The sequence below is a fragment of the Mustela putorius genome, unplaced genomic scaffold, assembly GCF_011764305.1.
Source record: "Mustela putorius furo isolate JIRA1106 unplaced genomic scaffold, ASM1176430v1.1 tig00000174_pilon_pilon_pilon, whole genome shotgun sequence".
Taxonomy (NCBI): domain Eukaryota; kingdom Metazoa; phylum Chordata; class Mammalia; order Carnivora; family Mustelidae; genus Mustela; species Mustela putorius.
Window position 1 is genome coordinate 9266922 of NW_025421304.1, and position 18165 is coordinate 9285086.

At 34.9% G+C, this 18165-nt stretch overlaps 1 protein-coding gene across 1 annotated transcript in view; it reads right to left on the reverse strand.

The window, feature by feature from the left end:
* The window catches only part of ITFG1 (integrin alpha FG-GAP repeat containing 1), a 314234-nt gene that overhangs the window by 44927 nt on the left and 251142 nt on the right, over window positions 1-18165 (reverse strand). The window contains exon 14 of the mRNA XM_013052089.2: window positions 7120-7198. Within this exon, the coding sequence (XP_012907543.2) occupies window positions 7120-7198 (79 nt within the window). The remainder of the gene's footprint in view (window positions 1-7119; window positions 7199-18165) is intronic.

An 18165-nucleotide genomic window follows, 5' to 3' on the forward strand; every position in this document is an offset into this window, starting at 1 on the left:
TCTCTCTCTCTGCCTGCCTCTCTGCCTACTTGTGGTCTCTCTCTGTCAAATAAATAAATAAAATCTTAAAAAAAAAAAAATAATGATGATGTCCCTCAGGAGCAAACATTAAGCAGTGTGTTAGAATCACTGGGACAGCAGACTCTTTTCCTGTCACTCAATTACAAAAGAAAGCAGGATGAGCAATTCAGGCAGTAGGAAGTTATTTAGGGATATAAAAAGACTTGCGCTTTATTTATTTATTACTATTTTTTTTAAAAAAAGACTTTATTTATTTATATGACAGACAGAGATCACAAGTAGGTAGAGAGGCAGAGAGAGGGAGGGAAACAGGCTCCCCGCTGAGCAGAGAGCCCAATGCGGGGCTCGATCCCAGGACCCTGAGATCATGACCTAAGCTGAAGGCAGAGGCTTAACCCACTGAGCTGCCAAGGTGCCCCTATTACTATTTTTTAAAAGATTTTATTTATTTGATAGAGAGAGACACAGTGAGAGTGGGAACACAAGTAGGGGAGGTGGGAGAGGGAGAAGCAGGCCTCCGGCCAAGCAGGGAGCCCAATGTGAGGCTTGATCCCAGGACGCTGGGATCATGATTTGAGCTGAAGGCAGATGCTTAATGACTGAGCCACCCAGGTACCCTAGACTTGTGCTTTAGAAAGATGAATTTCTACAAGATTTCTAAGAGATTTCAACAGTCTATAGAAGCTAATCTCTGATGTTACTGAGAACAAACTGTTCAGATAAGTGTTATCTAAATTTGGAATGAGCAATGTCAGAGATTATGGAAAGATGAGAAAATATTGATCCGTGACTTAGGTCTTTGTGGGAGTAGTATGAGGAGCGATGAGGTGTTATGTTGAGTGGGTACAAGCTCATTACTGGTCTATATCATGTATTTGTTTTTTGTGGCCTTTAATTCTCCTGTTGTATTCATGGTCTGGAAAGTCCAGACTAGTAACAGAAAAAGCACATGAGAGAATAACAATTTAGAATTTGTGTCAGGTAGAGCTAGCCTAAAGAAGGAAATACTTGAGTAAATTGTTATATTTATAATTAAATCAGCTCATCTCTTCTTTAAATTTACTTAGTTGATTTTAACTCATACTGAGTTTAAGGTAAGGAGTGGTGAAAAATTAAGAAGAAGCAGAATCTAGTGTTTTCAAGCAGTTTTCTGTTTCAATTTTAGACTCAACTTACAGTAAATAATTCGTTGCACTGGCAATGTTTTATTTAAGCACGTGTAAGAAAATCATCTCAAGAACTTTATTTCATTCCCGAGTTCAACGTGTATTATTTCCTATATTACAGCATTGTATACATGATATATTTGTGAATTTCAACCTTTATTGCAGCACATAGTAGCTTTCCATGGTTTGTATTGTGTACAACTGAGGCTGGAGGATAACATGAAAATTGAAAATAGTTAAGTCTTTAAGTAAGACTAAAGCAGTGAGAAGGAATACATCAGTGGTATTACTGAGTAATGAATGAGAATTTAATCAAATTCTTTTGTACCAAATCTATGTGCACAGTAGATGTAGTTTGTTGGATTACTTATAACAACTGTGGGATTGCAAAACATCTGCTAGCAAAGACCATAGAATAGACAAAGTATATTCTTTCTCCCACTTTCTGTTTCCAAAGCTGTTAGGTGGTTTTTCCTTTGGTATTAGGATCTGTATTGACTATAAGACTATACTAGAAATCAGCCTGTAGACAGAATTTCAGGAGGCAAAACTTTTGTTTTTGTTGACACTACAATTTATGGGTTTCTTTCTTTCTTTCTTTCTTTTTTTTTTCTTCTAGAGTATGACTTTAACTCATCTGCATTTTCAAAGATGGGATTTCTAATAGCTGAACAGTTGAATAGTTTGCAAACTTTCTTACAGTTTCACAGACTCTATGTATTTCATTATTCAGTCACTCAATTTTTATAATTATATCAAGTGGGTATTTCAGTTATTGCTTATAGATATTCCATATCTTCCCACACCTCTTTCTTTTTTCTCATTCTGGTGAAAGAAAAGCATCATCACTAGCCAAGTCCCCCTCCTTATCTCTGTCAGCTTGGCTATTCCTATCAGATCTTTAGCTAATGGGAGATTAAGGAAAGGGAATGACTCTTCTTACAAAAATTCATTCTTTCAGAGAAGAATGTTGTGAATTTCCAGGAAGCCATAACAACTCTTTCCATTTTCTGTTATGAATTATGATTTTTGACACAAAATGTAACTGTTTAGTTAAGTATTGCTTAAACTAAAATTTTTGGCTGAGCTATGAGTTTGACAATTTAAAATGTGATTAGTGGTTAAAATAAAGTGATTTGGGATTAAAAATATTCTTTTATGGATAATTACATGTGGATAAATGGAACATGACTATACTTTGAAGATAATTTCAGAAAATATATATGTAAGGAATGAACATGAAGGATAAAATGTTTCTGACATTGGAAGATGTGACAATTATTGGTTCAAATGGAAAAATCTGAAGGGTGATAAATTAACATTATAGAAAGACAATGTGCTTATGTGTTATAATAAATCATCTTCATCAATAACATAATGTGAATATGAATAATAATCTAATGTGACTATGAATTCATCAATGTGAATTTTGATATTACAAATGCTTCTTTGCCCTCTGAGATGCTGTGTTGTCAGTATAACATACATTTTAACTGCTCTTATATTTGAGGCACATGATGAGTGTGCATAGAAGGTAAGCGTTATTATGTTTTTCTCAGACATGTTAATAAATAGTAAACACAGAGGACTAAAGGGAAAGTTATTTCCTTTTAGATTTAAAGAGCAGGACTAAATAAGTAACTTAAGGAGTAAAAAAAAAAATTCTTAGGTCTAATAATGCTATTATTCACAAATGACCAACAACTTATTAGTTTATACAATTTTGCTACCATGCTCTAATCTACTAAGTTTTCATTAAATATTGTTGAAGGAATTTGAGCATTGCAGATCTCTGGCTAATTTACAAGACCAGTAAACAAAATCCTAGATTCCAAACCAGAGTTGTTTAGCTCTTAAAATTGTCATGATAAATGTAGTTTAATTTTTGTAATCTCTTACAGAAGCTATTGTTATTTAAAAAATTAATGAGTACTCTGTAATGTAACTCTTTAACAAGATTTGGCTATTCAGACAGAGCTAGGTAGTGGAGAAAGATCACAGAGTATTTGATTAACCATGCTAAGATCCCTGGAAGCAAAAGTATGATTAAGGCAGGTCTTTTTTTTTTTTTTTTTTTTGAATAATTCTAAGGCACATTATTGTCTCTGGCTGTGGCTTTCATACTTTTTACACCGACAATAAATACTTAACATTACTATGTGGTCAGAGAAAATACTCTGGTATTTTCTATTGTTCTCTTTCATTCTATTAAATAAAAAGTCCTTGTCATAAGCCACACCAAATTAGTTTTATCCCACTAATAAGTACTGACCTTAGTTACTTTATAAGAAAACCAGAGTTGCAGCTTCTCAAGTACATATATGTGGTCATTCTCTTTCTACAGCAGAAAGTTCTCTAGTGGGACTAGGTGGGTTGGAAGGTATGTGTAGTTTAAACAAGCAATATTTCTGTAGACTTCAACATGCTTAGCATTTAAACAATGAATTTTCACCCTTTGAGATTTGGAGGGGGGTTTCGTAAGAGTACTTCCTGAATCAATTGAATTAAGCACTACTTCCCTATTTAGAACATATATTTATGCATGAAATGTAGCACATGCTTGAAATATTTAAAATATTTAATATTATTTATTACTTAATTTCTTTCTTTTCTTTAAAAGATTTTATTTATTTGACACACAGAGAGAGATCACAAGTAGGCAGAGAGGCAGGCAGAGAGAGAGGAGGCAGGCTCCCTGCTGAGCAGAGAGCCCGATGTGGGGCTCGAACCCAGTACCCTGAGATCATGACCTGAGCTGAAGGCAGAGGCTTAACCCACTGAGCCACCTAGGTGCCCCTATTACTTAATTTCTTAAAGGCAATATATGATCGGTGTAGTAATACAGAGAGGAAAATCCCACAACCAAGAGATAATCATGGTAACATTTGTGTGTCATTTTTGTTTTTCTATTTTTCCTACACATAGGCACACTTATAAAAAGACACATGTAATTTGGATTATACATGTGGATGTGCCTCCCTGCCAAATATTATATCATAAATATCTGTTTGTTGAATCAAAAATTATTTTAAAATATGTCATAGGCTGGAAATTATTATTATAAAATGGCATAATTTATTAATTATTTCTCTACTGGACATTTAGAGTTTCCAAGATTGCTAATGCCTTTTAGTTTTATGATTTTTTGCCATGAAAGTTTATGCACTCATTTGATTTATGCATTCAACTGCATTCATCTTTTCTGTAGATATTTTCTTCTTTCTTTTATGCTCATAAATTCCTTCCCCAATTCAAGGAAAAAATTAATTACTCTTAAATATTTAATTTAGTAAGAACAGACCCAATGTTCCATTACTATTTTGGGATAGACTAAAAGAAATCATGCTAAGGAAATATATATTCACTTAAAAACAGCAATGGGTACTGAATATTAATGAATAAGTTTTTATTTTATTTACTTATTTATTTTGTAAAGATTTTATTTATTCATTTGAGAGAGAGACAGTGAGAGAGAGCATGAGAGAGGAAAAGGTTAGAGGGTGAAGTAGATTCCCCAAGGAGCTGGGAGCCTGATGAGGGACTCGATCCCAGTACTCTGGGATCATGACCTGAGCCAAAGGCAGTTGCTTAACTAACTGAGCCACCCAGGCGCCCTCCTGAATGACTTTTTAGCACATAGTAAGATATTCTACCAGGTATCAGTGCCTGTTTGTAGTAGAGATTCATTAAATATATATTTTTGAATGAATCAACATTCACAGAGTTAAAAAACATTCTCCACATCTAACTTAAGAATAATATTTTAAAATAATTTTATTTGTTGTAAAATTTATTTTTAAAAAAATTATATTTAAAAGGATTAAAAGTAGTAAGTAATTAATGTGTCTAGTAGGTAGTGAATCTCTTAATATCTTGCATCCCCAAGATAAATGTTAACAATTTGATGAATATCCTTCTAGCTTTTTTTCTACGGAGTGAGAATTATTCATTTAATTGCACAAAAATATATGTGCAAAGATTTTACTGTTATATTATAATATTATATTGAAGAAAAGAAAAATAACAGTGGCATGTCCAGAGTAGTTACTGTATCAATATACAAAATGATCCCCAAATAAATTGCCTATATAAACATACATGGAAAAATTTATATATCATTGCATGAAAAAAAAAAGAGGAAGATGGGTCTTTAAATTTTTTTTGATCTACTGTTAGGATAATGAAGAGTTTTTCCCCATTTTAAAGATTTATTTATTTATTTATTCGACAGAGAGAAAGAGATCACAAGTAGGCAGAGAGGCAGACAGAGAGAGAGAGGAAGGGAAGCAGGCTCCCTGCTGAGCAGAGAGCCCGACGCAGGACTCGATCCCTGGACCCTGAGATCATGACCTGAGCCGAAGGCAGCGGCTTAACTCACTGAGCCACCCAGGCGCCCCAGTTTTTCCCCATTTTAAACCATTTAGTGCATTCGGGGTTAACTACCTACTTGATGATGTTAAATAAGCAATTCTTTCAAAAAATAGATGAATTAAAACTGTTAGTATTTTAGTTAGCATTTTTCATTAATAATTGACCAGTGAATTTTTGTTTTTCAGTATGCTGGCCTTGCCAAAGTTGTGCTTATTTCATTAAATAAGTAGCTTCATATTTTTTTCCTGTGTTCTGGAACACCTTACTTGGCAGTGAAATTATCTACCGCCAAAACTCAAAAATAATTAACCAATAGGGGCGCCTGGGTGGCTCAGTGGCCTTCGGCTCAGGTCATGATCCCAGGGTCCTAGAATTGAGCCCCACATCAGGCTCTCTGCTCAGCAGGGAGCCTGCTCCCCTGCCCTCTTCCAGCCTCTCTGCTTAGTTGTGATCTTTGTCTGTCAAATAAATAAATAAAATCTTAAAAAAAATTAACCGATAAAAGATAAAAACAGCCAGTCCCATAAACTTTTTTGTAGTTTGATATGTACCTGAATTAAAACATACATAAGTAAAAAAAGAAAAAAAATAAGTAACTTGTTCAAATTCTCTTATCCTTATTTAAGTTTCCTTGATTAACAATGGTATATTAAAGTGTTTGATTTTAGTTGTGCCTGTCAATTTCTTCTTGAATTTAATTAAACAGCTTTTGTTTTATGGAGTGTTTCTGTGCTGAAGTAGTAGTATGATTGAGAGTCTTAAATATGTACAGTTAGACAAAAAGGAAATTTACTCTGGTATATTTATGTTAGGCCATTATATAAAATGAGAACAGCCATATAATAAATTCTTTCTTTTTTTTGTTTTCTTAGTGCATAAAAGTGGAGGAGTAACAGTAACTCTGTTTATATTTCTTCATGATTAGGACTCTAGGAATCTCAAAGAAGCCTACTGATATGTTAGGGTTCCTTTTCTTACTTAGTTGAAATTAGAACAGTTCTATCTACTGTGATTTGGACCTCATCTCAGTCAGCTGGCTATCTGTCAAAAGCAGATATCCTTTGTTTAGTCTTATTATTTGTTTTGATTGCATTTCCCTTTATTATTTATTCAGGTATATGACTAGAAGTTTCTCTTTATAGTCACTTATTAAAAAGCCTCTATGTAACATTCTAGTTTCTATTCCACATATGAAAAAGCTAAAATTAGTCTAAGTCGTAGACTGGATTCCTAATTTTTACTTCTAAAAATAGCTTTGTTAACTAATTCACCACTTCATACTTTGCACAAGATAACTTGGTAATTTCTCCAAATCTCTCTGTTAACTTCAACTGAAAAATAAGGATAATGATTTGGCTCTATCACAATAAGGATATATGAGGAAGGAATGTTAATATATTTGTCATGAGGACCTTTTTGTAATCTACTGATATGCAGGGAGTATAATAGAAAAAGTGAAGATTTTATAAAGCATGTGAAACATGATGATGATTTTTGTCATTCAGCTTACCTTGCCAATATACTGATTAAAGGTGTTTTTGTGTATTGTATCTTGTCTTACCTGAACCATTTTTCAGATATCCATTTGCATCTACAGTTGTATACATGATATAAGGTCCAGGCTGATTTACTCCAAAGGGCTGCAATAAAAAAGGAATAGTAAAGTCTAGGAAAGTAAGCAAATCATTTGAAGTTTTAGGAAAATCTATTACAAATAAAGTAAAACACTCTTGTATATATAATTATTAATAATTGGTAGTACTTAGAGAACATTTCCATAAATAGACAACCTGTTAATAAAAAGAAAACCTCTGTTAGTAGAAACACTTTAAATGTATACAATTAGCTTTAAATGATTTGTTAATTGCATTTACAAAGTTCATTAATTTTATTATATATTTCTAAGATCCACTATTATCTCTTCTTCATCACATAAATGTGAATATTAAAAAAATTTTTTTTAAGATTTTATTTATTTATTTGACAGGCAGAGATCACAAGCAGGAAGAGAGGCAGGCAGATAGAGAGAGAGGTGGAAGCAGGCTCCCTGCTTAGCAGAGAGCCCCATGCAGGGCTTGATCCCAGGATGCTGGGATCATGACCTGAGGAGAAGGCAGAGGCTTTAACCCACTGAGCCACCCAGGCGCCTCTAGATACGAACAGTTTTAAGGCAACTACAGATAGTTGCATAGAAGTTAAACTATCTTCTTCATACAATTATTCTTTTTCCTGTACAGTTTTATCATTTATGCAAAATGTTAAAATATATTTGCTTATGCCTATTTTAATTTTTATGTAAATGGAACCATACTGTATGTATCTTTCTGTGACTTGTTTTTTAAAATAGATTTTTTGAGACACATCCATGAGTACGCATGTAGCTGTATAGTTCATTTTCATTGACACAGAGTATGCCATTGTATGGTTATAGCATAAATATTTTTCATTCTATTATTGATTGACACTTGTTTCCATTTTTCTTTTGCCATGATAAACATGGCATTCTCATGTATGTCACCTGATGCACAAGTGCTGATGTTTGTCAGGAGTTATGTAGCCAGAAGTAGAATTGTAAAGTCAAAGGATATATAAATATGTATGTTCAAGTGTACTAGGTAGTGTCAATTTTTTAAAGTTTCTATTCAAATTCCAGTGAGTTAACCATGTAATATTAGTTTTTGGCATACAATATAGTGACTGAACACTTCCATACATCACCCAGTGTTCATCATGAGAAGTATACTCCTTAATCCCCCAAACCTGTTTCATCCATTCCCCCACCTACCTCCGCTTTGGCAACCATCAGCTTGTTCTCTGCAGTTAAGAGTGTGGATTCTTGGTTTGCCTTTTCCATTCCCTTTCCCCATACTTTGCTCCTTTGCTTTGTTTCTTAAATTCCACATACGAGTGAAATCATATGGTATTTGTCTTTTTCTGACTGACTTATTTGCTTACCGTAATACTCTTTAGCTCCATGTCATTGCAAATGGCAATTTCATTTTTTATGGCTGAGTAATATTTCATTGCATGCATGTGTGTGCACACTCACACACCATGTTCCCTCGCCACCCCCCAGCCAATTGGGTTAGAATTAGAGCCAGAGTTAGGGCATGTGCCTGATATCTTGCAGTTCAGAGACATTCACACAGGGTTAGGTTTAGGGGTTAGGGGCTAAGGGTTAGGGTTAGAGGTAGGGTTAAGATTTGGGTTAGGTTGGGGGCCCCGGGTGGCTCAGTGGGTTAAGGCTCTGCCTTCGGCTCGGGTAATGATCTCAAGGCCCTGGGATCGAGTCCCACATCGGGCTCTCTGCTTGGCGGGGAGCCTGCTTCCCTCTCTCTCTCTGACTGCCTCTCTGCCTACTTGTGATCTATCAAATAAATAAATAAAATCTTAAAAAAAAAAAAAAAAAGATTTGGGTTAGGTTGTCTCTGGCATTCTGCAGTTCAGCAACCTTCCCCGGGAATGAAACCCCAGACTTCTGCTGGGGTGAGAAAAGGCATGGAAGTCATTCACTGAGCTGAGGCAAGGAGGGAATTAGAGACTCTAATACTCTTTAAAAAGATATTCAATTGTTCATTCTGTTTTTTGTTTTCTTTTTATCCTCCATGTTGGTAGGTAGCTATTTCATTATTATTTTTTAAAATTTTAACTTAAATTCCAGTTTGCTAACATACAGTATATAATATTAGTTTCAGTTGTACAATGTAGTGATTCAACATTTCCATACAACACCAGGTGCTCATCACAAGTAGTACCATTTTTTTAAAATCTAAAGTGATAATACCAGTTTATATCTACCAAATGAATGTTGCTTCGCATGCTTAGCAAAAAACATTGCTAATGGGGTACACACTTCTTAACAGAAATTATTTAATCTCCCCTACGTTTGTTTCTTTAAACTTGTCTCATTCTAGTGAGGCTTGAAATAATATTTATGAAGCCATATTTATCACTGTGTTACAACCTCAAATTTACTTTATTACCCATAGTCTAGTCTATGTACTGGAAGATTGGAATCTTGATCTATAAGCAGTATTTTCAGTGAACTTTCCCAAATGTATTCTTGACTATTTTTTGTATTTCACACTTGAAGAATTTCATAGTATTATCCACAGTATCTTATTTTACAGATTTACTTAGGCGAGTTTTCTCTCTTGTCTTATATTCATTTAAAAAATCAGTTATCAGCATGTCTCTATCATAAGTCTTAAAGCTGCAGTTCATTTCTCACCATGGGCCGGCCACTTTGATATTTAAAGACAAGATCTAGAAATCCAGATTCAATTCCTCCACATAGTAGTTCTCAGTGTGTGGTGCAAGGACCCTGGAAGTCTCAAAACCCCACTGTGGAAAGTGCAGATAATCAGCAGTGGCACTAAACTACTGTTATTCAGATTTGGGTATTTCAATTTACCCAACATTTTCTTGAAAATAACAAAGTGAGTCTGTTACTTTTAGGAAAATTACTGATAGTATTTGTGGGTATGATAAAATTTGAGCTTATTCTAAATGAAAATTGGAATTTTAGAAAACCTGTGTTCCACACTGTGAGCCTGACATATTAAAAACTTTTCTGGGGCGCCTGGGTGGCTCAGTGGTTAAGCCGCTGCCTTCGGCTCAGGTCATGATCTCAGGGTCCTGGGATCGAGTCCCGCATCGGGCTCTCTGCTCAGCGGGGAGCCTGCTTCCTCCTCTCTCTCTCTGCCTGCCTCTCTGCCTACTTGTGTTCTCTCTGTGTCAAATAAATAAATAAAATCTTAAAAAAAAAAAAAAAAACAAAAAAAACTTTTCTGATGAGATCAGCAGTGATATTAACAAGTGTGATTTAAAAAAAGTATATAATGAAACATGTTAATATTGGGAAGATCTGCATAACTCAGTAAACCAATATTTCCCAAGTAATTCAAAGCATGATGTTACTAAACCATGCACAGGTAAAAGAACATTCAGAAATCAAGACAGACCAATGGCTTTTAATGTAATAGAGTAGGGGAGAATCTTTTCTGGAATGGTACAGTAAGGACTTCAAAAAATCTTCTTCACAAAAGTAATGAGAACATTGGCAAAGAAAAACCTATCAAACTTTTTTTTCAGAACTCTGGAAATTACCAGAAGGTTTTCAAGAATATGAGGAGTATCTCTTCAAGAAGAGAGCTGTATATCAGTAAAAATAGTACTTTGCTGCATTTTAATTTGCCCTATTCCTATAACCTTTTCCTTAGCTCCAAAGTAGCCTTGAAAGCCAATAGCTCTGCAACTACATTAGCTGTGAAAATGAAAAGCCTAGCAGCTAATGGATGGTTTGGCAGAACAGGTTAGGAGCTCATCAAAGCCCCATCCCCAGAGCATTGTCACTATTTGATGTGTCTGGCTGCTTTCTGACAAACTCTGTTCTTAGTATTTACCTTTATTTGGCAAGACTGAGAGCTTGTTCTGTGTGGACAGCCTTATCAAGCTAGTACATTTGTTAAAAACAATCACTAGCAATTGTTTATTTGATATTAGTTTGGGCTAATGAGAGGTTGAACAAATCTTAAAAGGAAAAGTGTGAATGAGATGTTCAAAGGGCTTTGAAACACTGCCATATTCCTGGAGATCTGGAAGGCCACATACTTGTACAACACTGTTTCCAGACAAAAGACCTGAAAAGGCCCTAACTTCTCATCTCATGTCTCATTAAGGAAACATCTGTCCAGTCTCATCTGACCATTAGGCTAACTTGAGTAGAGACTTCAGTGGCTACACACAGTAGAGAACAGAGATTTTAAAGTATTAGTCCAGGAAAATCACTGGAAAAATAGCAGCAACAACAAACAGCAGCAACAAAAACAAATCCAGGGGAGAGATTTCTAGGATTAATACATTATTATTATAAAATATCTGGTTTTTAACAAAAAATTATGACACAGACAGGAAAGTTTGGTTCATACATAGGGAAAAAAAGGTGTCAATAGAAATTGTCCCCAAGATGGGGTGCCTGGGTGGCTCAGTAGTTTAAAGCCTCTGCCTTTAGCTCAGGTCGGGACAGGTCATGATCCCAGGGTCCTGGGATCGAGCACCGCACTGGGTTTTCTGCTCAGCAGGGAGCCTGCTTCCTCCTCTCTCTGCTTCTTTGCCTACTCGTGATCTCTGTCAAATAAATAAATAAATTTTTTTTTAAGATTTTATGTATTTATTTGACAGGCAGAGATCACAAGTAGACAGAGAGACCGAATACATCACAGTCAAACCTCACTGAACACAGCATAGTCAAACAGTTGAAAGTCAAAGGATTTTAAATGCAGCAAGAGATAGCCCATTATGTACAAGGGATTCTTGATAAGATAACAGTTGATTTCTCATCAGAAACCAAGGAGGCCAGAGGGTGTAGGATGATATATATTTAAAATGTGAAAGAAAAACACTGTCAGCCGAGAAGTCTAAAATCAGCAAAAAATATCCTTCAAGAATGAAAGGGAAATCAACAACCTGTGAAGTAAAAACTGAAAGAATTGGTTATTAACACACCTAGCAGGAAATACTAAAGGGAGTTCTTCTGGCTGAACTGAAAAGTCCACTAGACAGTAACTCAAATCCACACACAAAAAAAGTACTAGAAAGGTAAGTATAAGTAAATACACCTGATGGCATAAATATTTTTTTGGTAGCTTTCCCCCCTTTCTAATCTAAAACATGCATAAAACAAAAATTAAAAAAAAATGTTATCAGGAACTTAATACATGAGGATATAATTTATATGACAACAGAAGTGCAAAAGAGGGGGGTGTAAACTGAGGTATACTGGAGTAAGTTACTTTATGCTACTAACATTAAGTTGCTGTTAATATGAACTAGACTGTTTCTAAGATAGAAACCAATTCTCCAAGAAACCACTAAGAAAGTAACTTTTAAAAAATAGAGTATAAGAAAGTAGGGAATTAAGATCATATCCTAGAAAACATGTAACACAAAAGAAAGCAATAACGGTGGAACAGAGGAAATAAAAAAGACACAAGACATAGAGAAAAAAAAATAGCAGACAGAATAAATAAATAAATAAATCTTAAAAAAAAAAAGGCAGACAGAAACCTCCCTTATCAATAATTATACTAAATGTAAATGGATTAAAACAGTGCTGTCACAAGGCAGAAATCAGCAGAATGGACAGAACAATATGATTTAACTATATGCTTTCTACAAAAGATATGCTTTAAATTCAAAGACAACAAATAGGTTGAAAGTAAAAGCATGGAAACGATATACCATTAAAATAGTAACCAAATGAGAGCTGGAATGGCCATACTAATATCAGACAAAAATTGTTACATACACTTTAAGATAAAAATTGTTACTAGAGACAAAAAGGACATTCTATAATGATAAAAGGGCCAATCAATCAAGAATATGTAAGAATTACAAATGCTGGGGCGCCTGGGTGGCTCAGTGGGTTAAGCCTCTGCCTTTGGCTCAGGTCATGGTCTTAGAGTCCTGAAATCGAGCCCCGCATGGGGCTCTCTGCTCAGCAAGGAGCTTGTATCCCCCCGCCGCCTGCCTTTCTGCTTGCTTGTGGTCTCTCCCTCTCTCTCTGTCAAATAAATAAAATCTTAAAAAAAAACAAAAGCAAAAACACAAAAAGAATTACAAATGCACCTAAAAATAAAATTCCAAAATACATAAAGAATTTATGGGACAAAGAAATAATTCAACAATAATGGTTGGATATGATTATAATTATTAGTATACCAGTTTCATTAATGTATAGAACAATGAGGCAGAAGATCAACAAGGAAACAGATGACTTAATCTTATATAGAACACTGCACGCACCTCCAGCAGAAATGCGTATTCTTATCAAGCACACAAAGAATGTTCTCCAGGGGGGATCCATATAGTAGACCATAAAACATGCCTCAGTAAATATAAGTTCACAAATGTGTGGAAGTTAAATAACAGACTACTAAATAACCAGTGGGTAATGGAACAGTAGGGAAAATTCACTGATAATGGTTTCAAATTCCAAATTACAAGTAACCTTTAAGTAACTGCCACATGTTCAGTTTTGGTATAGTATTAATTATCTGAATAGGAAATGAAATAGTCCTGTTTTTTACTACACATCTGTGAGAGGTTAAATTTTTTCCATGTATTTCAACCAAAACAATAAAAAACTGAATGCAAAGAGAGACAAAAGAATCTTCTGTCTCACTATTATGCCAGATATTAGAGATCTGAAAAAATCTTAAAGCAATACCACTCTTAACTAATTTTTTATTTTGGAAAATAGTTATTTTTTCATACAATACAAGTTATGTTAACTTATAATGGGTTTATTTTTATTTTAAAATGAATTAATTAGGGGCGTCTAGGTGGCTCAGTGGGTTAAATAAAGCCTTTGCCTTCAGCTCAGGTCATGATCCCAGGGTTCTGGGATCGAGCCTCTGCTCAGCAGGAAGTCTGCTTCCCCCCTCTCTCTCTGCCTGTCTCTCTGCCTACTTGTGATTTCTCTCTGTCAAATAAATAAATAAAATCTTTTTAAAAAATGAATTAATTAGAACTATTAAGTTTTTGTTTTAATTTCAAATAGAGTAATATTGGTAGACATAACTCAAAGAAGAACTCTGAAAAACTCAGACCAAGAAGTTTGAGAACCACTGCTTTCTACTATGTGAATAATGAATAATTTAAACCAGACTTTGCCTTCCTCAATTGAAATGATAGGACTAATATCTCTGTGTATAAGTCTTTTTGGTGTCTTACTCCATGTCATAGTGTTATACATGTTTCAGAGTTTTTTTCTTTTTCCCAAGATACTGCCATGTAGCATTTGTATGAATGTTTAGTAAAAAATGTACTAAAAATGTTCATGTTCAATTGAAAGGATTAAGAATTTCTGAAATAATCCCTCTAGTTCACAAAAGAATTTATGCATACATCTTAAAATCTTCATGAAAAACCTGAAAAGCTAATCTGCAAGGAGTCCAAACTATGGGAATATTAATCAGCAATGATGCTAACACATCTGTGAGTTTCATATTAATTTCTTTCTCACACTTCCTCTGAAATAGATTGTTATTATGCTATGGACTGGATGTTTGTCTCCACCCAAAATTTGTATGTTGAAGCCTTAACTCCTAAAGTGATAATATTTGGAAGGTACTTAGGGTTAGACAGTTCATGAAAGTGGAACCCTCAAGACACCAAAGAGCTTGATCTCACACTGTCTCCATGTGCTTGAACCTAGGAAAGGCCATATGAGACCAAGGCAAGCCAGGAAGAGAGATTTCATCAGAACCTGACCAGACTGGTGAGCAAAATTATTTTGTTTAAAACAAAAAATATTTATCAAGTTTGCCTTCTAGTTTTCTTTACTGTATTATAAGATTCTAAAACTACATGAATAATTTATTTGTAAGAAGGTATGTTTGAAATGAAATTCTACTTCTGAGTGTACAAATTACTGTGTAAGACAAAGGCCTACAGGAAATCCCTTTTCTAAAAGTCCAGTGCTGTGGTTTTTAAGCTTTAGAAAGCACTGGAATCACCTGCAGGGACTGTTAAAATACAGATTCACTGGCTGCACCCCAGATGTTCTTATTTCATATGTCTGGGTGAGGCCTGGGAATGTGCATTTCTTAAAATTCCCAGATATACTGATGCCAGGAGTTTGGTGACCCCTCATTAAGAACCCCTGATCTGCTGGGACTATACTTTTTATACCTTATAAAAATTGGCAGCTTGTGAGAGTATTTAGGGTAATCTAAACTTTTATTTTATGATTGTATTTGATTGACTACAAGAGAATAAAACCATTGATTGAGTTGGATGCATAAAAAACTAATGTTAGAAACACTTATTCCTTTCAGAATGTGGTGCAGAATTTTATTACTTTATTATTTTATTTTATTTTTTAGTAGCACTGCACCTTTCTTAACCAATACAAACTTTGCAAATTAGTAAAATGAGGATTCAGAGAACTGAAATTTCACAGACTTGAAAGGCAGTTGGAGACTCAAGTTGGGAATCATTAAGGTTTCTGAATTGTGTGATATAATCTGCAATGCTTAGATTTATTTTAAATTATTTAGCTCCAAAAAGTATGATCTGGAAGTATTTATTGTGTAAGTGCTTTCACATGGCTTACACTATTATAACAATAGCATACTCATTTTTCATCTGTAACTACAAAATAAAATAGTATGACCTTTTCCACTTAAGGGCAAACTTAAGGCTGTTTATCAGATAGGTATGTAAGTGAAGTGTAGTATCATGTTGGAATATGTGTGGGAGTAGAATTCCCCTGACAAGGAAGCAAGTAGAATATATCAGCAAATATGAATTATTTCAGCATTAAATAACCTTTATTAAATTTTCAAGCAAATTTTATTTTCCAAGTGATTTAAATTCAGAGAAAGAGAATAATCATGAAGAGGGGAGCACTTTTACTTTTAGCAAAAAATACAGAGTATTTCAGATGAAAGAAACCTGTAGTTTATGCTGTGTTACAAAAGACTTCTTTAAAATTTGGAGGGGACATCTCCAGAAAGGCAAATATTTGATTAAATGGATATTTAGGGGGCTAGCTTAAAAAGTATAGGTGAACTGGTCTGAACACTTAGCTAATCAGATAAAGATGGAAGTATCTTTTACTTTCTTTTGTTATTATTCTAGCCCAGGAGTCTGCAAATTTTTCAATTATGTTGAACATAACTTTTGTTAAATTCCAATGTTTTGACTGTTTTCCAGAAACATGGAAAGGAAAAGGTACTTACTATACATGGGAATACTTTTAATAATATATAAAGTGAGCAATCTCTTTTAACTTCCTATATTAAGTGAATAATTATGGACTTCTCTACCATTTCATGAGAGTTTCTTCCTTTTTACAGTGAGACATCTAAGTTCCTGAGTTGAACAGAAAAAGGCGTAGGTTTTAGTATCCCCCTCGACCCCCCGGTTTCTAAGTGGTGGAAACAGGCTGAGTTAAGGTCTAGGAGTGGATCTGGTGATGCTTTGCAGGTCTTTATTTTCAAATGAATTTTCCAGATACACTTTTGAGAATGTAACCTGTGGTAAGTGGCATAATAATCTTAGTTAAGTGCAGAGAGTTCTTGCTTAATGAAATGAATGCATATTAGAGTTTCTATAAAATGAACTGTTTTCTCTTTCAATTTTTTTCCCCTACAGAATGCATACTGAGGTCAACATTCCTTATGACACATTCCCATGCAAACTTAATATGCAGGATTAGCAAGAATACAATGTATTAAATGTCTTTTTTTCCTAGGTGCCTATTTTCTTCAAAGACACTCCCGATTTGTTTTTGCTATGGACATTTGATTTCCTAAATAATCCAAATCCATTCCCCTCTCTCATACTTTCACCACATCCACTCCTCTCCCATTCCCCCAGTTTTTAATTACCTAAACTAGGTATGTTTTCCTAGTTATAAGGGCTCCTAACACTGGGTACTTTTCAAGTGCTCATCATTCTTGTAATTCTTCATATGTCCTGGGATTGTGAATTCCATGAACTTGGGCACAATTTTTGATTTGTTCACTGCTACATGCCCATGTTTTATAGCAGAACCTGGATCATGTAGGAGTGATGTGGTTTTATGTCACATTATAGGTAAGGTCACAAGAACTTAACTCGTAGTAGCCCCAGGACCTAGAGTTCATGTCAACAGTAGGCACTAAATAAATGATGGTTGATACCCTTGCTCATATTATTTTTCTCTACCTGGACTGCTCTCCTTCTGCTTCTATACCTACTAAAATCCTAGTCCTTTAAGACTCAAGTCATGGTCACCATGGAAGATTCTACAGGTTGCCCATTTTACCACTTCAGGTGTTGCCATTGACATAGACTGTGATGTGAATGGTAGCCTCTGGAATTGTGCAGTGTGAAGCCTCCCACGCCCCCAGCTCAAATGTTTCCTTCTACTAGTATGGTTTGCTGGATATAGACTGTGATCTCCATGAGGACCCTGATTTTTGTCTCATCTAGCACCTAGAACATAGCAAAAAGTGAATAAATATTTATTGAATACATGAATGACTTCCTCAGTCATAAAGAAAATTTGTCCTCTATGTCTTATACCTTGTCCTTCCTCCCAGCTTGGCAACTTTTTTGTGTGGAATGATGTTTGTAAGTACCTCATGATTATGACCCAGTTCCCAGTGATTCTGAAACTTCTTTTTATACTGGAATGGGAGGGTTTTAGAGAGCCTGTAATTATAAGATTGAAGGCATTATGCCACATACACACATAGGCAGATCAACTCTCCATAGTAATTTCTGAAAATTGGGGTGTCTGGGTGGCTCAGTCAGTTAAGCATCTGACTTTTGATTTTGCTCAGGTCATGATCTCATGATCTCAGGTTTTGAGACTGAGCCCTGCATCAGGCTCCGTGCTAGGTGAGGAGCCTGCTTAAGATTTTCTCTTTTCCTTTTCTTCTGCCCTTCTCCCCACTTCCTCTCAAAATAAATGAATGAATGAATGAATGAATGAATGAATGAATGAAAAATCTGGCTGTTTTAATGTGACCTGGAAGTTTCACCTCAGGGTGTGGTACACGTAGTTCTGACCACAAACCATGGCTTCTGAGTACTGTTTTGAAAGTGAAGG